Source organism: Protopterus annectens, chromosome 5.part1, assembly GCF_019279795.1.
Source record: "Protopterus annectens isolate FY-2018-M chromosome 5.part1, PAN1.0, whole genome shotgun sequence".
NCBI lineage: Eukaryota > Metazoa > Chordata > Ceratodontiformes > Protopteridae > Protopterus > Protopterus annectens.
Genome location: NC_056736.1, coordinates 732552185 through 732578797, shown reverse-complemented (window position 1 = coordinate 732578797; position 26613 = coordinate 732552185). Strand labels below are relative to the sequence as shown.

General features: G+C 38.0%; 1 protein-coding gene across 1 annotated transcript in view; it reads right to left on the bottom strand.

Moving 5' to 3' along the window:
* The window catches only part of LOC122803631 (coiled-coil domain-containing protein 169-like), a 404533-nt gene extending 378291 nt beyond the window's left edge, over positions 1-26242 (bottom strand). Inside the window, exon 1 of the mRNA XM_044073370.1 lies at positions 25739-26242. Within this exon, the coding sequence (XP_043929305.1) occupies positions 25739-25815 (77 nt within the window). The 5' untranslated portion in view covers positions 25816-26242. The remainder of the gene's footprint in view (positions 1-25738) is intronic.
* Positions 26243-26613: the final 371 nt, after the last annotated feature.

The window sequence follows — 26613 nt, the reverse complement described above, 5'->3', positions numbered from 1 at the left end:
ATCTGATTAGAAGGAGAAGGTTGTCTTATCATGGTTATGGAAATGACACCGAATGCTCACGAACATATGACGGGTGTGTAGTTCTTACTGGAAGATTTGTAGGCCATTCATTAATGGCTTTACTATAACTGGCCGAAATGCAACAAATCCAAAACTGAAGGCTAGACTGTGCATATCACTCTATATGACCTCTCCATCCTGATAGTTCCAGCATTTTATTATCAAGAGTGACACTAAAGAAGAATTTGAATCAAAAGCATATCATCTTGGGGTTATAACTGATGACCGACTGACTGACATTTAGGGCCCAGGTGTCTGCTTTGGTCAGGTGTTCTCCCCTCCTTCTGAGCAATATCACTAGAATTAAGCACCTGAGTGCTTCTGAGGAGCGCTTTTTGATATCTGATAACTAGGAAAGTGAGCTGATCCACAGACCCTTTCCACTCCTAACTCAAGCTGAGTGGCAAAGAAAATACTATAATATAGTTACAAGCAAATCATAGCATTCAATGTAAAAGTTACAGCGATAATCAGGCAGATTTTTATAATGTAGATAAATGTTGTAGTTTATCTTTGTGCAGTAGATAGTATAAGTGGTTTAAAACCTAGGGAGAAATGCAGGACTATATCTTTGTTGTTATTCTCGTCTTTCCCTCCCTCACATTCATTACTGCAGTGCCCTTTACCCTAGGCCTCCTGACATACAGACTGATTAATTACTGTTGTGAATTACATCTTTACCTGTATACTAGTACTGTGCTTTGACAACTGTAGTAGCTCACCCTCTCATTTAAATATTGTATAAATGATAAAGGCCTAATTTACTGATCTCCTAGAAGCATCTCCAAACTTACCCCATATTTGTATTTCTTATTGCATCACATTTTCTAGTGAGTTCCCAAAAACAACCAAATACTTACAGTGTTTAATGAGGAAATGTAGCTTGTTCCATAATATAAGTAAACTTGGTGTCATAAAATGAACACTCTTTTTTTCCAGTTGTTTATATATAGTTTTAGCAGCAATTTACATGACCTGGTGTTAGTCACATGTGTGTTCCAGAAACACTGTTTCAAAAAGAATGGGTCTCACAATACCTTGAAGACATAGATCTTTTCTCACTAACCTATATGATATGGAACACAGAAAGGGCTCTCTTAACTTATATGTGTAAGCAACCAAATACGTGCACTGTTTAATGAGGAATTGTAGCCTGATCCATTATATCGGTGAACCCAGTGTCAGAAATTTGATCACTCATTTTATTTTCCAGTTGTTTATGGATTGTATTGGATCGCACTACAGTGGGGATTGGGAAAATTACTCTTTTCTTTGGTGTAGTGTGATCATGGGGTTAAAATATAAAATTAGCAGGAGTACGGGGGTGCGGAGGGGCTTGCCCCGTGCAAAACTTTAGAAATATGTATGCATTTAAGATGGTGCATTTTCAGATGACGAGCGGTCCAGACACTGTTGAATGTCGATTCTTGCCTTATGAACGAATCAACATTCTGAGCAGTCGGCTTGACGTTGTTCATTGTTCTGGTTCAGGGATGTGAACATTCATGGTTAGGACTTTCAATATTTTGATAATAAACCATCATCTGCATAAACTGCTGCAGCTAACAGTACTTCCCATCATACTACCATATGCGGATACTACTGCTGCTGATAACAGTAATTCCCATCATACTACCATACGCGGATACTGCTGCTGGTAACAGTACTTCCTATCCAATATCATCTGCATATACTGCTGCTGGTAATAGTACTTCCCATCATACTACTATTTGCATATACCACTGCTGGTAACAGTACTTCTCATCATACTACCATCTGCATATACTGCTGCTGGTAACAGTACTTCCTATCACAATATCATCTGCATATACTGCTGCTGGTAACAGTACTTCCCATTACACTATCATCTGCATATACTGCTGCTGGTAACAGTACTTCCTATCACAATATCATCTGCATATACTGCTACTGGTAACAGTACTTCCCATCATACTACTATTTACATATACTGCTGCTGGTAACAGTACTTCTCATCATACTACCATCTGTATATAATATACTGCTGCTGGTAACAGTATTTCCTATCACAATACCATCTGCATATACTGCTGCTGGTAACAGTACTTCTCATCATACTACCATCTGCATATACTGCTGCTGGTAACAGTACTTCCTATCACAATATAATCTGCATATACTGCTGCTGGTAACAGTACTTCCCATCATACTATCATCTGCATATACTGCTGCTGGTAACAGTACTTCCCATCATACTATCCTCTGCATATACTGCTGCTGGTACAAGTACTTCCCATCATACTATCACCTGCATATACTGCTGCTGGTAACAGTACTTCCCATCATACTACCATCTGCATATACTGCTGCTGGTAACAGTACTTCTCATCATACTATACTCTGCATATACTGCTGCTGGTAACAGTACTTCTCATCATACTATCCTCTGCATATATTGCTGCTGGTACAAGTACTTCCCATCATACTGTCATCTGCATATACTGGTGCTGGTAACAATACTTCCCATCATACTACTATCTGCATATACTGCTGCTGGTAACAGTACTTCCCATCATACTACCATTTGCATATACTGCTGCTGGTAACAGTACTTCCCATCATACCACTATTTACATATACTGCTGCTGGTAACAGTACTTCTCATCATACTACCATCTGCATATACTGCTGCTGGTAACAGTACTTCTCATCATACTATCCTCTGCATATACTGCTGCTGGTACAAGTACTTCCCATCATACTGTCATCTGCATATACTGCTGCTGGTGACAATACTTCCCATCATACTACTATCTGCATATACTGCTGCTGGTAACAGTTCTTCCCATCATACTACCATCTGCATATACTGCTGCTGGTAACAGTACTTCCCATCATACTACCATTTGCATATACTGCTGCTGGTAACAGTACTTCTCATCATACTATCCTCTGCATATACTGCTGCTGGTACAAGTACTTTCCATCATACTGTCATCTGCATATACTGCTGCTGGTAACAGTACTTCCCATCATACCACTATTTACATATACTGCTGCTGGTAACAGTACTTCCCATCATACTGTCATCTGCATATACTGCTGCTGGTAACAGTACTTCCCATCATATTATCCTCTGCATATACTGCTGCTGGTACAAGTACTTCCCATCATACTACCATCTGCATATACTGCTGCTGGTAACAGTACTTCCCATCATACTGTCATCTGCATATACTGCTGCTGGTAACAGTGCTTCCCATCATACTATCCTCTTCATATACTGCTGCTGGTACAAGTACTTCCCATCATACTACTATCTGCATATACTGCTGCTGGTAACAGTACTTCCCATCATACTGTCATCTGCATATACTGCTGCTGGTAACAGTACTTCCCATCATACTATCCTCTGCATATACTGCTGCTGGTACAAGTACTTCCCATCATACTACTATCTGCATATACTGCTGCTGGTAACAGTACTTCCCATCATACCACTATTTACATATACTGCTGCTGGTAACAGTACTTCCCATCATACTGTCATCTGCATATACTGCTGCTGGTAACAGTACTTCCCATCATACTATCCTCTGCATATACTGCTGCTGGTACAAGTACTTCCCATCATACTACCATCTGCATACACTGCTGCTGGTAGCTGTACTTCCCATCATACTACCATCTGCATATACTGCTGCTGGTAACAGTACTGAATTTACTGCTGCTCATTTCTATTTTTTGTAAACGGAATACCAAACAGTAAAGGATGAACACTTACACCGTACCACACTCTGCTGCTTGTGTGCGCTGTCTCTGAGAGTATTTCTACAACGTTGTATCGACTTTTTCAACTAACCAGTTTTTGTCTGCTAGAATCATAGCAGTTATTTTTAATTGCTTTAGTTATCCAGTCTTCTTTTTTCTTAATATATATATATATATATATATATATATATATATATATATATATATATATATATATACTACATACATATTTAATTTTAACTGGGCTGAAGCCCATTTTTAGTACAGGCTAGTGAACACAATCTGGTTAAATGACTTGTTCAGACTCACTAAGGTAATCAAAATCAAAACCAGAAACTGCAGCTTGTTAGCAGCTGAAAGCCTTAGCCCTGTGTAAGAAACCATTATCAGCTTATAGCCTTAATACTGTGCATGAAACCAAAGCCTTAATCCTGTGCAAGAAACCATTATCAGCTTATAGCCTTAATACTGTGCAGGAAACCAAAGCCTTAATCCTGTGCAAGAAACCATTATCAGCTTATAGCCTTAATACTGTGCAGGAAACCAAAGCCTTAATCCTGTGCAAGAAACCATTATCAGCTTATAGCCTTAATACTGTGCAGGAAACCAAAGCCTTAATCCTGTGCAAGAAACCATTATCAACTTATAGCCTTAATACTGTGCAGGAAACCAAAGCCTTAACCCTGTGCAAGAAACCATTATCAGTTTATAGCCTTAATACTGTGCAGGAAACCAAAGCCTTAATCCTGTGCAAGAAACCATTATCAGCTTATAGCCTTAATACTGTGCAGAAAACCGTTAGCAGCTCATAGCCTTGAAACCATTAGCAGCGGGTAGTCTTAATCCTGTGCATGAAACCGTTAGCAGTTCATAGACTTAATCCTGTCCAGGAAACTGTTAGCAGTTCACAGCCTTAATCCTGTGCAGGAAACCATTACCAGCTCACAGCCTTAATCCTGTGCAGGAAACCGTTAGCAGCTCACAACCTTAATCCTGTGCAGGAAACCATTATCAGTTCACAGCCTTAATCCTGTGCAGGAAACTGTTAGCGGCTCACAGCCTTAATCCTGTGCAGGAAACCAGTAACGGCTCACAGCATTAATCCTGTGGAGGAAACCAGTAGCGGCTCACAGCACTAATCCTGTGTAGGAAACCATTAGAAGCTCATAGCCTTAATCTTGTGCAAGAAACCATTAGCAGCTCAAAGCCTTAATCCTGAAGAGGAAACCATTAGCAGATCATAGCCTAACTAGGGTTCCTAAATGCACAATAGTCAGACGATTTTGCTATATGTATATATATATATATATATATATATATATATATATATATAATGCTTGAACTCAGCATTCAGCTAGGAAGCAATGACTTCTTAAAAAATGCTACCAAGATTAGAAACCAGGGCTTTCCTTCAAGAGCTAACAAATAACTTAATCAGAGAGCAAGGCTTTATGCAAACCAGCTGTGATCAACCTTTCTAGAACTTTACAATATATTACCAGCTGTGATCAACCTTTCTAGAACTTTACACTGTATTTATATTTAACTCATTGTTTGATAATTAACTATATGTGAAGTAACCCCATGAATAAACAGGAAACAACACTGTTCAAGAAAGCCCTCACTCAAGGCAACCCTTGTTAAACGTATCGAAGGGATATGTAACTCTCTTGATTAGGGTATCCCTACCTGATGTGAAATGTTCTCCGCCCCTGCTATCCTTAAACACCTATTATACTTAACTAGACTTCATCATCTTTTTTTCATTTCGCATAAGCACACATATTCCTGTGCAAAATTCCTGTTATTATTGTATGGTAATGCTTTACTTTCTAAACTACAGTATATTTTAACTTTTTTGCAAATGCTGTCTACTGTATGCATATTGTAATCCATGTATTATTACTGTCTGTATGCCATGCATTTTTAGTGATTAGAAACCCACATATAAAGTGGAGCTTTACTCCCCCAGACCTTAACCTATAATGGGTTATTTTCAGTTAATAAATATATACTTCAAACAAACTAACTAATAATCAGGTCCCACTGAGTTTGTCATGCTCTACTTAACTATTATAGTAGGTCACTTGTACAGCATCTTCAGTGATAGCATTATTGTATCCAACAATTAGCACCACTCACTCTGTCTTACAGGTAGAATAATGAGATTGGAAACTATTCCGTCAAGCAATCTAATTTGGTTATCCGTCATTTTTAAATATGTAACTGAAAAAAAATGATCATGTTATTTATTTATTTATTTTTCATTTTTGTCTTTCCTGACTTTGGTAACTAAGTCTATGTTATAATTTATTTGTGACATGTTGAGATCATTTTAGAACTCTTTTGTGTTTCTTTAAATTTACTTTTAGTATTTATTGAGAGCTTTTTTATAAGTCAGATGAGTCTAATAGTTGACCCTCTGATTCAGGGAAAGAAGTGCAGATAACATTCTGGCCATGGAACAGCACATCCGTGTTTTGCTCTTGGATAGATACTGAAGGAGTAATTGATGTTTGTCCATACTATCTGCATGTGCTTTTTGGATCTGCAGAAGGTATATGACTACATTTTTAAAATGTCTTGATAGAGATGTCATAAAATGAAAAGTGTCACTTCTGATGGAATCAGTTGTTGTTGTTGTTGTTTGTCTTTCGGCTTTTTCCCGGTAAGGGGTCGCCACAGCGGACCTCCGGTCTGCTAATAATAATAAATGGAAAGGCATAAGAAATCAAAATATTAATGTTTATAATGTCTAAGCTATTACTGTCCCTTGTGGAGTTCTTTAATGTGTGTTCCTAATTAATTTTGGAGTGCATTTTACACTATTTGAATAATGTACTTGGAGTACATTTTATACTATTTGAATAATGCATTTGGAGTACATTTTATACTATTTGAATAATGTATTTGGAGTATATTTTACCAGAAGAAGACGGTTACTCGCTCTTGCTTATCTCCTACCCTGTCTTTTCTATGGCTCCCAAATCATCACCAACCTACAGGCAACACTACTGAATAAGATGGCAAATACATATCACAAAATAGCTAGATTTGCCGCCAGCACTCAACCTAAATCCCATCACTGCCTGGCATTAAAAACAATGAACTGGCTTGAGTTCCCCAATCAACTTCTTTTCTATCAACTTTATATTATCCACTCCATCCTCTACAAACCCTCCTTCTACTCTAACATTTCCAACATCTTAAATTACTACCCCCCAGCCAGAACACTTAGAAGCACCGGCCAAATCCTCCTTGACATTTACAAACATAAAAAATCAATTGGAGAAACCCTCTACAACTATCTTCCCTCTATACACAGGTATAAGCTACCTTTAACAATCAGATGTATCACACAGACCCACCCAATTAAAATCATCCTAAAAGTCCAGTTTACAAATACCTAGACTTGCTCCTGTACACAACCACCATGAACTTATTCACCTGTCCCCCATTACATACAGCCCCTTCTCAAGTCATACTTAATTCTAGCCAGAGAACTAACTCCTAATACCTTTTTTCACTAAATTTCTCCGCCACTCATATTTACCTCCCTCCCTTCTTTCCCCACTTAGGTTACTCCCCTTTTCTACCTTTTACTTGATTCTAATTACTACTACTCTCCTCTCTTATTTATAAATTAAAAAAATCTCTAATTTTCCCTCTTTTACCCATAGCCACCCTCCTTTTTTTTCTCTTGACACTTAACCTTTTTCTATCACCTGCCCTCTCGATCAACTTCCTCTCTGCTTCTGATTACTGATGCACATACTGTTGCCTGTAAGAACTAAGATTTGATATACAGTGCTTTCTGTACTCTTATATTAACCTCTGAGTTAATTGTTATTACTTCCCCTCAAAATGAAGAATTCCTTATGTATTGGAGATATATGAATGACTTTAACATATTATTTTATTGCCTTTTTAGTAAATAATACCTTTTAAACTCTCATGCTAAAAGTGGGAATCCAAGCATTATAATGCATGTTTATATTACCTCATGCATACTGTACTGTTTATAAACATTTTTATGGTGTATGTAATACCTTGTGGAGCTTTTCTCCCCAGGCCTCTGCTGAAAAAGGGCACAACCTCAGTCAGACATTCATGGTCAACAAATGTCAAACAAACAAACTATATTTTATGTAAGAGTGCTGGAAAGAAGACACTTCCCAATAGTCAAGCCTCTGATTAAACAGCAGTAATGCAGATTTTATCCTGGATGTGTAAAAGTGCATCAATTCTTCCAGCTGCAGATACTTGAAAGGGCATGGGAGTTTGCCAGTACTGCCTACATGTCTTAAAAGGATCTGGAGAAATCATAAGATCATGTACCCCAAAATGTGCTGTGGGAGTTGACTTGTCAGCACTGAGTCCCAGGATCAATGATGCATGCTGTTTATTATCTCTGTTTTAAGAAGCAAGAGTTCTGTTCGCATTGCTGGCATTTAAGTCAATTACTTTCAGGGGGATGCATATCTTTGCCAAGGTTATGTCACATCTTCCATCCTATTTGTAAGTTTTATGGACAAGCTATCAGGATACAGCCTAGATCTGAAGTATCTAATTTGGAGATGAGTGGGTTCATCTTTTTTGTTTTTAGATGATGTCCTTTTTACCACACGATTGTGATCTTTATAAAATACACCATATATATCTTTAAATTCCAATAAACGTGCTACAGGAAGTTGTATGTCATGTGGTATACTTTGTTTAGACAGAATTCACTACAAATATATATTCATAGTCGATAGAATAGTGTTTTCTTACTGGCTACAAACTGAGATACTACATGGTGGCAGAAAGAATTTAACACATATTTTGAAAAGTGAAGAAGTATTTGCTAAAGTAAAGCGATACTTGCGGAACTGGAAAACTGTACCTGCAAAACTGAAGAAATATTATTTGTTTTCAAGAGTTTGTGTGTTTGGAAGTTCAGAAGTAAAATTCACTGTGGAAAATAAGTCAGTTGCAGTGACCATCAAGTACTTTGCTGTGCAAAAAATTGGTACTAAACTGGAATATTTTGGCTCCAGAACTGGTGTACTTATTGTGAGTGAATCGGCGCAGAAGCCTGAAAAGGTACAACATACTACATTTATATATGTCACTGAAGAGGAAATCTTTGAAGTACTTAACTCTTATTTTTACTTGAAAGTGGGAGGGGAAGACAGATACAAAATAAGAACACAAGACTAAAACTGACAGATTACTGTGAGCCTAGAAAGTATTTGACATTTTGTTCTTTATAAGGTCATAAAGTTCTACAGATAAAATATGTAATGTTTTGAAGTTTTCATTTTTTTTTTGTGGAACAGTGATTTTTTCCCTGTGAAAAAATTGCTGTTCCGAGTGTTCGAGACTGTAAGCTTTCGCTTACATGGGGTCGATAAATCAGCGTTCGCTTTTTTAAGCGTTTACCGATTTAATATAGACCCTGAGGTAAAGAGTGATTCCAAAGACTGCTGATATGATGAGTTAATTAATAATGTGAAAAAGAGATGTTTGTGATAAAGTAATGAAGCAAGGGGCAAGCTATTAACAGATGCAGACCAGAACACAACCAAAAGCAGTGAAGGTGTGTAAAGCAAGGAAAGTTACCAATCATAGGCAATTACTAGGCTATTGACCCGAACGTCATTTTAAGCCTAGCCATTTCATCCCAATGTAATACCATAGAAATGTTAGTCAATACCCTAAAATGATCTATTAGAATACTTTGAAAAATCAATGTGTGTAAGAAAAAATGCTAGTCAAATTAAATGATGAAATATCAATATCCTGGCAGATCAATTTAGTGCCAACTTCACTCCCCTCTCACCCCCTAAAGGGCCCATCTCAATACCAAACGATTGCCAAATTCCGATAATCACAGCCACACAGGTAGAAACAGCAGTCTCCAAAGCTAAGCATACAGCATCCATGGGATCAGATGACATCCCAGGCTGTGTATTACATGAACTACAAAATGAACTGGCACCCCACCTAAGTGACATGTTTAATCATAGCCTCACTTCAGGCTTCGTGCCCACTGAGTGGTGCACAGCTACAGTTATCCCGCTCCACAAGGCAGGATCCACCTTGGATCCCGGGAACTACCGTCCCATCAGTCTGACAAGCCTGATCTGCAAGGGCATGGAATGCATTATCATGGAACTTATAAACAAAGACACTGGCAACCTCCAGACACTGGACCCTATCCAGTTTGGGTTTGTGAAGGGCCGATCTTGTCTCCTGAATCTGATTGACTTCTTCGAATCGGTCTCCAGAGCTGTGGATGAGGGTAAGGAGGTCCACACAGCCTATCTGGACCTCGCCAAGGCCTTCAACACCATCCCCCACTCTGGAATCATAGATAAACTTACTAAGCTGGGCATAAATCCCTACATCACTTGATGGGTTGCCAACTGGCTTACTGACAGAACCCAGACTGTAAAAGTAGCCAACTCCAAATCCAGCTCCAGACAAGTGACAAGTGGAGTACCTCAAGGTTCAGTCCTGGGACCACTCTTGTTTGGCATCTACTTCTCTGAAGTACAGGCCGACATTACGGGACTCTGGCTAACAAAGTTTGCAGATGACTGCAAACTGGGAGCCATTATTGAATCCCCAAATGATGTAGATATTCTACAAAAGGACCTTACAGAAACAGATGCCTGATGCCAGATCCATGGGCTCAAGCTTAATGCCAAGAAATGTATAGTCATCCCCTTTGGAAAAAAACATGTACCCATGAACTACCACATAGGTGGCAGGACACTAAACATCGAAAGTGTGATGAGAGACTTAGGGACACAAGTAGACAGTGGTCTCACTTTCGATAACCACATTGCCACAACAGTCAGGAAATCCTTCTACATGGCACACCTCATCACTAAGGGCTTTTCATCCAGGAAAAAAGGAGGTCATTGTCCCACTGTACTCATCCCTCATTAGACCCATTATAGAATAGAATGCCCCATTTGGTATGTACCTCACAAGACATCTGCAACAGCTGGAAAGGCCACAGAAATACCTCACTAAAAGAATCACAGGCCTAAAGCAGATGCCATATGCTGACCGTCTAAAAAAACTCCAGCTATACTCTGTGGCATATCGTCTACTCAGAGGCGATCTCTGCTTAACATACAAAGCCATGTCAAGCCCTGAGCTGTTGGACATGCTCCACTTAAAGAAATCCCAATCCCTCAGAGCCACATGCTCCAGGGATCTAAACCTTATCATCACATTGAACAAAACATGCTGGAGGGATAGGTTCCTGACCCAGAGACTCCCCATACTCTGGAATAGACTGCCCATACATGTCAAGCAGAACACCGCATTGGCCCTCTTCAAAAGGAACCTTGATGATTGGATGGGAGATAGGAAATTCACCCCGGGAATCATGTCAGTCACCCTGCTAGACAGGGGCCCAGAGAAGTAAATATTGTGGGAAAAAAATTCCAGGGAATTGTTATGGCTAGGCTTGCATAGGCCTTACAGCCGATAGCCTAGTACCAACCTATGAACCTATGAACAAGAAATCAAGTGAGAATATATTGAAGAAATAGGGGTGAAATAACTTCATTACAATACATTGTGGCTGTAATGGAGACTAAACAAATTCTCATTTAATTAAGCTCCAAGCCGCTTGTTGTAAGTGTAGCTGTGAGCACTGGAGGAATAAATGTCCTACTTTTAATAAATCTAGTAGAATCTGTGTTAGGAAAATGGCATTTTGCAAAGATGTGTTAAAGAAAACAAAAGTGCATTCAAAATAATCAATATTTTATTAAACTGCAAAATGAAAATGAGCTGGTCATATGGTCCGTTCAGTTGAAAAAAAATGGATACAGTGAAACTTAAAATGCTTTTGAGGAACCTGCAAGCCAGTCTGCTGGGAGGAACTGTTGGCAGCTAATACGATACTGAATTTAAAACTAGACACAGTTACAGACACCAGAAATATTCTGGCTAGTTGGTACTGAAGAGAGAACTGCACGTACATTGTTAGCATTTTCTGGCCAATTCACGGAGTTATTAGGTTGAAAACTGCTGTTGTGGTAATACAAAAATAATAAATTCAAAAACTTATTTTTTTAAGATTACAGCACTTAAACAAGTAACTTCTAATCCTTTGTGTTGTATGGCTTGTGAAACTCTGTTAATGATAATATACATTCACAGTACAAAACCAAAGAATGCATGTGTACAGTCTCAGTCATGGAATAATCTGAGATACTGTGCAGAGCCATTGCATAGGTGTTCTGCATGAAAATGCTGATTAATTTACAGACATAGAAACTTTGTCAGGAGAATAACATATGCAGCATATAAAAATAAAATGCAATAAAGTGAGAAAGATCATAGTCCAAGAACAGTGACAGTATCTCTCAGAAGTAAAACAGAGCAGGAAATAAAATGTTAAGCTTAGGTATTATTAAGAAGCATTATGAACCAAAATAATGTCAGAATAGTGTTATAAAGAAGGACAAGATTTGTGCCTGCATTGATCTTCAAGATCTGACTAAAGTGACTACAACATGGTATTAATCATTGCTTTCCATCAAAGAAGCATACCACACAACTGCCCAGGTTTTTTACTTCATAATTTTACTCTGTTCCTCATACAATTTGTGGTGTTCTGGCAAATTATTGAGGACCGATGTCACTAAATAATAATGTACATTTTCAGTTTTATATTTCATATCCCTCAGACAATAATGCAAAACATACTAGTGTAACAACTTTATAAATTTATAAGACCAATATTTAAAATTTGTCCCTCATTTTGGACCTTTGTCTCCCCATTATTTGTGGCTTTGTTCAGATTTGTTACAGTTAGAGGTTGAGAGGTGTGGAAAGAAGCGACTTCAGGAATGTCAAACATCAAGTTAATTTCAGTTTTAGATTGTAGTTCACTCGATTTAATATTCGACAAGGAAACCAGCCACATACAAAGCAGTTAAAACCACATTAACGCTCTTAACATACGTCCTTCACAAGTCAGGACTTCATCAGATAATCATTATAATATTTAATTAATACTTAAATACAACTCTTTATTCAAAATCTACCAATGAATTTAAAATGCATTAGTGGACCTCAAATCAAATGTTTGTCCTTCATAAATATTTAATTAGGCTTCCTTTGAGTCCATTGTAATGACAAAAATCATTTCATACTTATTGTTTTGCTCAATTCATACTGCATTTCTTATAAATATTATTTGTTATTTAAAAAAACATCTAAAAATATTTATTTAAAACAACCATATGTATATATAATGTTCTGAATTTCATTCGTAATACTAAAATTAATTCATTGTGGTTGAGATTAAAACCAAAGTAAATTTCTTTTCTACAATGCTGCCATCTCCTGGTCATTTGAATTATGACAAGTCTTTCATATCTCCGCAGCTCTCAATTTTAATACTGGGGTCAAGGAGATATAATCATTTAGTCCTGGTATTCTGGTGGCATCTAGTTTGATTTGCCACCATAATTCCCTATAACCCAACCATTCTTCCCACAAACCACCTCTTGCTTCTCTTTTAACCTGTTCTATGACAAAAAATTCAAATTTTCCCCCTTTACATTCCTTAACATGCCTGTATAATGCATTTGTTTCTCTGTTTTTCATAATATCATAAATGTGTTCATAAATTCTTTTCCTCAGGGCTCGCTCCATCTTTCCTACATAAAATGAACCACATTGCTTGCACACAGCTAGATATACTACCCCCTTAGTCTCACAATTATGATAGCCATTACTCCTAATAATTTCACCCCTACTAGCTATATAAATTTCACTGACATTCATTATATATCCACATTGGTTACACCTATTACATTTGTAACTTCCTTTCCTTTTTTGTCCATCAATAGTTGCATTTGTCTGTTCTTTGTTTTCAAAACCAAATTTTGTTTGTGATTCCAAAATTCTTTTCATATTCCACACATTTTTATACACAATTTTTGGAACTAATTTGCTCATTTTTGTTATGTCAGTAATAGCTGAAAATTTACCCCATTCCTTTCGAAATATATCACTAATTTTCATATTAGAAGAATTATATTCCATAATTAGAGCTTGCTCATAGTTGCCTTTGGTTTCGAAATTATTAGGTGAACAACTACCAATATTAATATTTGTTCCATCTCCTTTAATAGGTTTGAATCTAGTAATTCTACCCATTTCTACCTCCATTCTAATCTTCCTAACAAACTCCTGAGGATAACCTCTCTCCTCAAACATTCTTTCCAGTAGATCACATTCCTGTCTGAAATCTTCACTAGAACTAGTCATCCTACTACCCCTCACAAATTGTCCTTTGACAATGTTCTTTTTACAATGTGAGGGGTGTGCACTAGTGAAGTGGAGAATTACAGAATGTGTCTTTCCTGTAGATTTTTGTTTCAAATTCTCTCCCATTTTTATATACTTCCACATCCAGGTACTGTAATCTCTCTGTCGATGTGTTATAAGTAAATTTCAGGAAATTTGTAGTACTATTTAAATATTCAAAAAATTCTTGAAATTTCTCTATACTGTCCCTCCAAAAGATGACTATTATAGGGTCCAATATCCTTTATATTTGGAATCTAAAATATAGTCCTTCTCCCATTTGGCTAGAACTATATTGGCATATGTGGGGGCACATGCTGCCCCCATCGATATGCCTTTAGTTTGCTGGTAATACTCTCCATTGAACATTAGGAAATTATATTTCAAAACCATTTCAACCAATCCCAATACCATGATTTTTTCCGAATGTGTTAATTTCATATCTCTATAAACCATGTCTTCAAACATTTTCAAACCTTCATTGTGTGGAATACTTGAAAAGAGATCAATTACATCTATGGTAATAAAAATCAAATTATCCTGAATTAGTTCTGATTTTATACTTTTTAATAGATCCCACAAATCTTTCAAAATATTCAAGTTTTCACTACATATGTGCTTTACCTTTTTATCCACTAATTTAGCCAATGGTAATGTCTTAGACCCATCCGCTGAGACAATGGGTCTCAGGGGAGGGTCATCCTTATTTTTGTGGATCTTAGGTATCCCGAAAATGATGGGGGTTTTAGGTTTTGTCACCTTTAAAAAATCAAATGTTTTCCTATCTATTATTGCTTCAGTCAACATATCATAAAGTAAGCTGTCTATTTTAGAATAAGCTACATTCATTTTGTTCAATGAGACTGTTGTATATCTAGCTGTCATTTGATTTGAGGTCCACTAATGCATTTTAAATTCATTGGTAGATTTTGAATAAAGAGTTGTATTTAAGTATTAATTAAATATTATAATGATTATCTGATGAAGTCCTGACTTGTGAAGGTCTATGTTAAGAGCGTTAATGTGGTTTTAACTGCTTTGTATGTGGCTGGTTTCCTTGTCGAATATTAAATCGAGTGAACTACAATTTTGGAGACACTTTCGTTTATTCTGGATATTTGGTGACTTTTCTTGGTTTATAGTTTCTGCTTTTTGGTTTACGGTGCTTTATATCCAGGAGATGGAAGGCGGAACTCCCAAAGAAGACACGGGGAATCCGTAGGCTGATTGGGCAACAGATTAATAGATCTTGTGTCATTCTGCCATTTACTGAGGAACCGAAGGTTACAAGGAGCTAAACAAAATCATAGTTCCACACAAGAAATGGAGATGGAGGAACCGAATGGTGTATCTTTTGATCCGGTAGTCACACCGGGTATTTTGGCACGCAGTGAACTTTCGGATAAACATGCCAAAGGGAGTGTATCAACTGGAACAGCCACGAGTGAACTTGACAGGCCTTCTACAAGTAAGGCTAAAGAAGGTACTGTTAATAATTCCATTCAAGACTTATGGAAGAAAGAAGACATGCATGACTGGCTTAATCAACCATTTAACATTAGGTTTGACAACGTGAACAGAACAGACTGTGGTGATAGATTAACATATTCTGCCAAGGTAGATAAATTATCCAAGCTTATGTTTAAGTTTAAAACGCTTAACACTGAAAATGAATACTTGGCAGAATGTGTAAATAGGAAAATAGTCCCAAAGGGACTAAGTTGAGATGGGGTCAGAGTTCCATAATGACTTAAAGGAAGTATTTAATCAGTGTGGTTTGAGTATTTTAAGGCTGATAATGAAAGAAAACAACAGGATGCAGGATGAATTAAAGATAGAGATAGAAATATTAGATCGTGGTATCAAGGAAGATTTAATTTTTGGAATTAGAGAGGAAAGGGAGAAGTATAATAAAATTAGGGTAGATATAGATGAGAAATGTGATGATATAGTGAAAGGAAAGTTAATAAGCTCAAGAGGGATATAGGAGAATATCAAAACAATACAAGTTACCCAAAACCACCTCCTATGAAAATTAATGACTATAAGAATTATAATTATTATGAAGATGGGAAATTAAGGAATAAAGGGGGTAACAATCAAGAGTGGATGGATATGGATTATGATTACAAATTTCCACCTTTAGATAGGGAAACATTTAACGAAAATAGAAAACAGAACAGGTTTCAACATTTTCAGAAATGGGGGGGGGAGAAGGGGGAGAGGGAGGTACTAAAGCATGTACACCCCACCCCAGTTGTAGACTCAATACAAGACATAATATTTAATGGTGGTACTAAATACAACTACAACCATTTTTCCATCTACAATTTTAGTGATATTGTGCTTAAAAAACAACATTTTGATCTATTAAGCAAGGGCTTCAAATTTATTCCCTCTGGGAAAGGAGAAATAGTGAATACTATTATAGACTTGAAATTGTTTCTTAGGAAAATAAATTTAGAAATTTTATTTTCTGAAGATAGTAAAGTGGATTCATTTCCTCAGGTTACACCCCCAAATCAGGAATTTTTAAAAAATTCTGGAAAAGGAGATTAGACAAACCTATGATGAAAACAGAATTGAATTCAACCTTTCTAAGCAAGAAAATGAAATTTTAAAAGAACTTAGAAGGAATAAAGAAGTAAGAATAATGAAACCTGATAAGGGGGGAGGAGTTGTGATAATGGACAACATTACATACGAAGGAAAGATGAATGACATGCTTAATGACACAGCTAGATATACAACAGTCTCATTGAACGAAATGAATGTAGCTTATTCTAAAATAGACAGCTTACTTTATGATATGTTGACTGAAGCAATAATAGATAGGAAAACATTTGATTTTTAAAGGTGACAAAACCTAAAACCCCATCATTTAGGGATACCTAAGATCCACAAAATAAGGATGACCCTCCTGAGACCCATTGTCTATTGGCTAAATTAGTGGATAAAAAGGTAAAGCACATATGTAGTGAAAACTTGAATATTTTGAAAGATTCGTGGGATCTATTAAAAAGTATAAAATCAGAACTAATTCAGGATAATTTGATTTTTATTACCATAGATGTAATTGATCTCTTTTCAAGTATTCCACACAATGAAGGTTTGAAAATGTTTGAAGACATGGTTTATAGAGATATGAAATTAACACATTCGGAAAAAATCATGGTATTGGGATTGGTTGAAATGGTTTTGAAATATAATTTCCTAATGTTCAATGCAGCATGTGCCCCCACATATGCCAATATAGTTCTAGCCAAATGGGAGAAGGACTATATTTTAGATTCCAAATATAAAGGATGTTGGACCCTATACCGTCATTTTTTAGACGACATAGTCATCTTTTGGAGGGACAGTATAGAGAAATTTCAAGAATTTTTTGAATATTTAAATAGTACTACAAATTTCCTGAAATTTACTTATAACACATCGACAGAGAGATTACAGTACCTGGATGTGGAAGTATATAAAAATGGGAGAGAATTTGAAACAAAAATCTACAGGAAAGACACATTCTGTAACTCGTTTCTCCACTTCACTAGTGCACACCCCTCACATTGTAAAAAGATCATTGTCAAAGGACAATTTGTGAGGGGTAGTAGGATGACTAGTTCTAGTGAAGATTTCAGACAGGAATGTGATCTACTGGAAAGAATGTTTGAGGAGAGAGGTTATCCTCAGGAGTTTGTTAGGAAGATTAGAATGGAGGTAGAAATGGGTAGAATTACTAGATTCAAACCTATTAAAGGAGATGGAACAAATATTAATATTGGTAGTTGTTCACCTAATAATTTCGAAACCAAAGGCAACTATGAGCAAGCTCTAATTATGGAATATAATTCTTCTAATATGAAAATTAGTGATATATTTCGAAAGGAATGGGGTAAATTTTCAGCTATTACTGACATAACAAAAATGAGCAAATTAGTTCCAAAAATTGTGTATAAAAATGCGTGGAATATGAAAAGAATTTTGGAATCACAAACAAAATTTGGTTTTGAAAACAAAGAACAGACAAATGCAACTATTGATGGACAAAAAAGGAAAGGAAGTTACAAATGTAATAGGTGTAACCAATGTGGATATATAATGAATGTCAGTGAAATTTATATAGCTAGTAGGGGTGAAATTATTAGGAGTAATGGCTATCATAATTGTGAGACTAAGGGGGTAGTATATCTAGCTGTGTGCAAGCAATGCGGTTCATTTTATGTAGGAAAGACGGAGCAAACCCTGAGGAAAAGAATTTATAAACACATTTATGATATTATGAAAAACAGAGAAACAAATGCATTATACAGGCATGTTAAGGAATGTAAAGGGGGACAATTTGAATTTTTTGTCATAGAACAGGTTAAAAGAGAAGCAAGAGGTGGTTTGTGGGAAGAATGGTTGGGTTATAGGGAATTATGGTGGCAAATCAAACTAGATGCCACCAGAATACCAGGACTAAATGATTATATCTCCTTGACCCCAGTATTAAAATTGAGAGCTGCGGAGATATGAAAGACTTGTCATAATTCAAATGACCAGGAGATGGCAGCATTGTAGAAAAGAAATTTACTTTGGTTTTAATCTCAACCACACTGAATTAATTTTAGTATTACGAATGAAATTCAGAACATTATATATACATATGGTTGTTTTAAATAAATATTTTTAGATGTTTTTTTTAAATAACAAATAATATTTATAAGAAATGCAGTATGAATTGAGCAAAACAATAAGTATGAAATGATTTTTGTCATTACAATGGACTCAAAGGAAGCCTAATTAAATATTTATGAAGGGCAAACATTTGATTTGAGGTCCACTAATGCATTTTAAATTCATTGGTAGATTGTGAATAAAGAGTTGTATTTAAGTATTAATTAAATATTATAATGATTATCTGATGAAGTCCTGACTTGTGAAGGACGAAAACGCAATTCTATGTTAAGAGCGTTAATGTGGTTTTAACTGCTTTGTATGTGGCTGGTTTCCTTGTCGAATATTAAATCGAGTGAACTACAATTTTGGAGACACTTTCGTTTATTCTGGATATTTGGTGACTTTTCTTGGTTTATAGTTTCTGCTTTTTGTTTTTTTACGGGTAATTTCAGTTTTAGATGCAAACCAGGAATTCTGGCAGGTAAGGTTAGCTGAAGCAAGCTCCATATAGTATACAAGCAAACATCATTAGAAAGATATAAATATTTTAGACTTCCATTTGGTATTTTATTAGTACAACTGGCATTTCAGAGGGACGTGACATGAATTACTGAAGGCTCACAAAGTGTGATACTGAAAACAATACAGCTGTTCTACAAATGCTATACCCAAAAGATAGACAGGCATCACAGTGGTTTGTAGGAATTATGGAGTACCTTGTAAAATTCATGCCTTAATATGTCTGAGATGACTGTGCCTCTTAAAATACTATCCAAGCAAGATGTAATTATTTTTATTTTACTGGATTTGTTGTCGCAGTGGATCATTTTCTGTCTCTGCCTATGAGATAACACGAACAAGAAGTAAATCTGAATATGACACTGGCTTTATTTTGATACATTACAAACTGCGGTGGTGGTGCTGCGGTAGCGTTGCCACCTCACAGTAAGACGTTGTCCTGTTCGATTCTCAGCTAAAGCGTCTTCTTTGTGGAGACATGCGTGAATGGGCGTACCTTCATTGAAGGTTGTGCGTCAGAGCCAGCAACTCGGTATGTAAAAATTTACTGCCAATCATTAGCGGACCGGAGATCCGCTGTGGCAACCCCTAACCAGGAAAGGCCGAAAGACACAACAACAAACTGCAAACCTACAGAGTACAACAAAATTTAACAATATACAGCTAAGTACAGAGCGATGCAAGCAATAAAAAAAACATTGAATTAGTAATTATGGATGGCAGTTCTGGAACCACATTACAATCACAGTTTTTTTCACAAATAATCACATTTTCAGTTACAGTGCTGATAATGTAATATTTACAAAGAGATGTTTTGTGTCGGTTTTGTAATGATGTGGGAAGAGTACAAGGCTAGATTATAGATTACGGATGCACTAGCATTAAAACACTGTGATGTGAGTAAGCCAGTTGTACCACAAGCAAATGGCTATCAAAGTGATATAGGAGTTATAATGTTACAAGAAAACAGCCCAGGTGTCTATAAAAAGTCTATTAATGTGAGAAATTCCAGAATGTGTCTATGGTAAAGATGTACATGTGGGAAAAGACCTCAAACCACGGTAAAGCATACTAAGAAATGCAGAGAGTGGAAAGGATATTAATTACTCTACAAAAGCATTTTTGCAAAGTGAAATGGAGGCCGAACAATGAGGAACACATAGTAGATACACAGAATTCAGTATATTTTAAAACATAAACATGAATAATAGCTAAGACAAGCATTACAGATTCTGTGGGTAATTGTAATTCTGCACTTAGAATCCAAAAGAAGGAGGCAAAAGCGAAACTAAGATTCTTTCATTCCACAACAATGAGCGCTTTCATCCAAATTACATGGACTTCATCAAAAAGCGCACATTGTTGTGAAATAAAATAATCTTGGTTTCACTTCTGCCTCTTTCTTTTGGATTCTTGATTTGCATTACATTATTTTTGTTCCTTAAATATGTATTTAGACAGGACACCAGAAGAATTGAAATAATGTCATTAAAGTGACAGGGTGGTCTGGGAAAAATATGAGTAAAGAGTGAAATTTTGTGTTATTGCTTTCTGGGAAGGAATACATTGTATCCAAGGCTTAATGTATAAAGCTGCCAAAATAACAGTTCTCAGACAACTGAGAAAACAACTGCTTGACACAAATACTTCAATTAAATCTGGGAATAGTAAAGTACATAGAAGGAGCAAAATATCTAACATATTGTCATAGAATGTCGACTCGGAATACAGAGTCATGCTGTTTTCATTGCAAATCATAACATTAAAAACATATTAGCATATCAAGTGTTAAGATTTTCATGGACTTAAGATGGCATCTATGTGTTGTGTTTAAAACCTGTGGTAAGGAAAATGCCGATATTTAAAATGTTAATGATTGTGGAACCCCACCCCCTTCCCCCCTTAATTTTGAGTTTTGTCCCCAGCATACATCTCAACTGTCCAAATTTTCACAGAATGTCCAGATTTTTGCCTCATATTTTCCATCTGTTCCTCATAAATATTTGTGTTTTTCTGGGAAATTACTGAGGACTGAAAACACTTAATAATGACACACGTTTGAATTTCAGACGTCATACCACATAACACAAGCACTCAAGTCACTCCAGAACAAGTACAAATATGACTTGGTCATTGTCCATGTTGGCGTGAATGACCTGAGTCATACCTCCCTGGACTACATGAAGAGAGACATGGAAGAGCTCTTTGATCACGTAGCCCAGGCCAGTATGACCCTGACCCTGAGTAGCATCCTGCCCTCACCAACAATGATACCACTGCATAAAGAAATAAATTATCAATTTCAACAATTGGCTAATTTCTGGGGTCATTCAAAGGGGATCCAGTGTCTGTCTGCCTGGGATGACATGGTCAACAACCCATGCCACTTCACTAGAGACGGCATGCACCTGTCACCCTTAGGTTTTCGAATACTGGCCAAGGCTCTTGCCATCCCCATAGTGCCTTTTTTAGGCAAGGCTCAAAAGACAAACCCACCGCCGTAAATAGCACAAGTAACAAAAAACTGAGGGTAATGCTACTCAATGCCAGAAGTCTAAACCTTGAAATGCACGCACTCGAGGCACTCCTCAGTATGGAGAAAATCGATATATGCGCAGTAACAGAAACCTGGTTTAAGGCTCCAGAGAGCAACCCAGCATTACCAGGCTACAACTCATACCATACATTTCGGCCACAGAACCCGGACCAAAATACAAAAGGCGGGGGCATATCCATATTAATCAAGGATACCCACACCTCCAGGTTAGTGGTACAGCACGATGCTTCAGCGATTATCCACATGCAATTAATAACAGGTAAAACTGCAATTCAAATTGTAACTTGCTACAGATCACCCACCATGACCCAGGACTCCCATTCCGCATTTCTGGAAACACTGGAAAACATAAAGGTCCTACCAAACACCCTAATATTAGGCGATTTCAATTACCCAAACATTACCTGGGAGAACTACTCAAGTACTAACTCCCTTGCCCAACATTTCCTAGAATTTATAAACTCAAACGCCCTGGATCAACTGATCAACACTCCCACCAGAGGTGACAACATATTGGACCTGGTCATCACCAACAAGGGCGATTGGTGTTCCACACTGGAGGTCAACCCCTCGCTGGTTAGATCTGACCATAAACAAATCACTCTGGATATCCACATTCTCTCCCCACCCCTCGTCAAGCAAACCACCGTGAAAAAGTTTTCAAAAGCAAACTTTACGTTACTTAAGACCGAGGTGGAAAGTTTCAAAGCTCCCATGCTAAAGGATAACACTGTCCAAGCTATAAAATCCTTTACTAATGCATTCTACGGGCACCTACAAGGACGCATGGATTGTGCTATCCCAAACAAAACCAAGACTCACTCCTCCAAGAAAAGGAAACCAGTCTGGTAGACCCCTGCCATAAACACGCTGTACAATAGAAGGAGGAAACTAGTACAGAAAAGAGTAAAATCCCAAGAAGGGAAGACATCCCTGATCAGTATCAGTAAGAAACTGTGATCCCTCATAAAATCATCCAAGGCGAGCTTCGAAAGAAAAATTGCAAAGGACTCCAAAGATAACCACAAGGCATTCTCTAGCTATGTCAAGAATCTAAGTGGCAATGCTCAGATCTGCTCGGAGTTAGTGCAGAATGGCACAAAATACACTGAACCGACTGATATCGCCAACATCCTGGCAGACAGGTTCAATGCAAACTTCACCCCCCTCTCACCCCCAAAAGGTCCCATAACCATACAAGAAGAATGTACAGCCCCTGAAATCATAGACACTGAGGTTAAAACAGCCCTCTCCAAAGCCAAAAACACAGCATCAATGGGACCAGACGGTGTCCCAGGCTGTGTCCTACACAAGCTCAAAGATGAACTAACCCCTCACCTAAACACACTGTTCAAACTCAGCCTCGCCACAGGCTACGTACCCATAGAGTGGCGCACAGCAATGGTTATTCCACTCCACAAAGGTGGAGCACAACAGACCCAAGGAACTATCGCCCTATAAGCCTGACTAGCTTGGTCTGCAAGGCTATGGAGCGCATCATCATGGAACTCATTAACAGAGACATTGGGAACCTCCAAACACTGGACCCTACCCAGTTCGGCTTTGTTAAGGGCAGATCAGGCCTCCTAAACCTGGTGGACTTCTTTAAGACAGTTACCAAGGCTATAGACAAGGGAAAGGTGGTACACACAGCCTGCCTAGACCTCGCAAAGACCTTCAACACCATTCCACATTCTGGTATTATGGACAAGCTCAGAAGCCTGAACATAAACTCCTGTGTCACAAGATGGGTTGCCAACTGGCTCATGGACAGAACCCACATGGTGAGAGTTGTGGGAGCTAGGTCCGACTCTAAACCGGTTACAAGAGGCATTCCCCAGGGCTCAGTCCTAGGACACCTCCTGCTTGGCATATACTTCTCAGAGGTACAGGCAAGCACAGGAGGACTATGGCTGACCAAGTTCGCTGACGATTGCAAACTAGGAGCTATAACTGAATCTCTGGCTGACACAGTCATCCTCCAAAAGGGTCTCACTGAGACAGATACCTGGTGCCAAAATCATGGCCTCAAGCTAAATGCCAAAAAGTGCATAGTCATCCCCTTTGGAAAAAACAAAGTACCCACAAATTACCACATAGGTGGTAGTCCCCTAAATACGGAAGACGTAATAAGGGATCTGGGGACCCAAGTAGATAGTAATCTCTCCTTTGATAATCACATTGCAAAAGTGGTTACAAAATCCTTCTATGTGGCCCACCTAATCACAAAAGGGTTCACAACCAGAACAAAAAAGGTCATTGTGCCCCTCTACTCATCACTCATCAGACCCATCATAGAGTACAATGCCTCATTTGGGATGTACCTTACAAGACATCTGCAACAGCTGTAAAGACCACAGAAGTACCTCACCAAGAGGATCACTGGCCTCAAGTAGATGCCCTATGCAGCTCGACGGAAGAAACTCCAGCTGTACTCGGTTGCATACCGCCTACACAGAGGTGATCTCTGCCTGACATACAAGGCCATGTCCAACCCAGAATTGATGGACATGCTCCACCTAAAGAAAACCATATCCCCTCAAGCCACACGCTCTAGGGATCTAAACCTCACCACAATAAATAGGACGTGCTGGGGGGATAGATTCCTGTCCCAGAGACTTCCCATGATTTGGAACAAGATTCCACTCTACATTAGGCAGAGATCCTTGCTAACACTCTTCAAGAGAAACCTTGACGAGTGGATGGGAAACAGAAAGTTTACCCCAGGGATCACTTCAGTGGCTCTGCTGGACAGAGGCACAAGGAACTAATCTAAGGGGGCGGCGAAAGCCAACATATTCTGGCTAGATTTATAAATGCCTTCGGGCAGATAGCGTAGTACCTACCTATGAACCTATACCCTACAGAAAAATGCATGTTAACACATATCTTGTTATTCTATCAACTTTCTAAGTTTATAAGTGCAATATTTAAAATTTGTCACTACTTTTGGGTCTTTGTACTGCCATTATTTTATTTTCTGTCCAGATTTCTTGCACTATGAGGTTGAGAGCTATGGTCCCAGTTACTGTGCATATAAAAAGGCTGACATTCACCTACCGGAAGAAAAAAACTGTGTCCTCCACACAAACTTCCAGTGCAGTCACTTGGTTCAAGTTGTTCCAGAGACAACCCAGCCAATCTGACGAGATTAGCACAATCTTCTTCTTCTTTCGGCTTTTCCCGGTTAGGGGTCTCCACAGCGGATCACCTGTCCGCTCATGATTGGCAGTGGAGTTTTACGGTGTCGAGTTGCCAGCCCGGCGCCCAACCTTCCACTGAAGGCACACACACGCACACACTCATGCCTAGGGCGAATTTAGAGTGTCCAATCCACCTACAGCATGTCTTTGGGATGTAACAGACTATAAAGATGAGGCAAAAATCTGGACAGTTGAGAGGCATGCAACTAATTAATTAAAAACCCTTTCATGTGGCTGTATTAATACACACATATATATCTTAAGACTGAACTACACCCACAACTCTTAGTGCCTGCAGTTTCATTCTTTCATTGTTGCACAGCCAGAGAAACTGTTCATAGATTTACAACTTATCAGTATACAATAACATTGTGCAGCCCCTGAAATGGTCAGTCTTACATTAAAATAAAGTCAATCTGCAGAGATGCTACCAAATCAAGAAGAGCAAAGAACAGTTCAGAGAGGGAACGTGACACAAAAATAAGGGCAAGGGGTAACCACTGCAATCTACATTTCACATGTATGCAGCTGCTACAAAGGGAGTTTCATTCTCTGCTGAAATGCGAACCATTCAGGGGACATCTGCACACTCCAGTACTGACCGCGTGCTGTCCTGACCGGAAAGCACGGGCTGCACGGCTCACGTTACATTCTTTGAACTCACTTCATCTGCTGCTCTTCTTCCAGCTCGAGGCTAAGGCGCGCTACGTTGTTGCTCCCGTGCTCAGAATCTGCCTCCATAATCACATCACCTGATTGTTTTAGTTGTTGCCTTGGAAACTGCGGCGGCGTCACGTGTGGCTGTCAGTGGATTAAACTGGTAAATTAGGTGAATTCCAAAGGCACAGCAACGCGGTTCGGGTTTGTATACCAGGCTGTGCACACTTACAGAGCAATATATATTATAAAAAGCGGAATGTACGGCTTGGAAACAGTAATGTAGCTTTTAAATTAGGTAATGACCATTTCACATACTGCTTCATTTGTACACACCTCTTAGCGAAAATAATCAGGAAAGTAAATGCGCAAAAATTAGGGACAGTTTAAATATGGTTCTTGCATACTTAGAAAGTTGCTGGAATAACATTTTGTATTGGTGTGTATTTTACAAAAAGAAATGCCGTTTGAAACTCAAATGTCGCTGCAGTCCGATAACACCGGAAACAAAATTACGAAAGAAAAATACGTTGTAATCGAAGGGGGAACATTCTGAGAAATGATGCATAGTTTGGGAAGTACGCATTGCGTTTTATTTATCAAGAGATAAATGCAAGCACATTTCGGTACCGAACCTGGAATATGGCCTGATAAGTCGCCTGCAAGCCTCTCAACCTCGCAGTGTAAGAAAGCTGGACAAAGCCAGAAATAATTTGTGGGGGTGGGGTCTGAAACTCAAATGTCTGTAATAGGTTCACAGATTAGTACTGCGCTAATTGCCCTTCTGGGTCATTTTAATTTTTTAAGTTTAGCCAATTATCCCATGTGAGAATCAAACGCTGTAGCTTGTGTTTGTATTGTAAACACCTTCGCTATTATGCC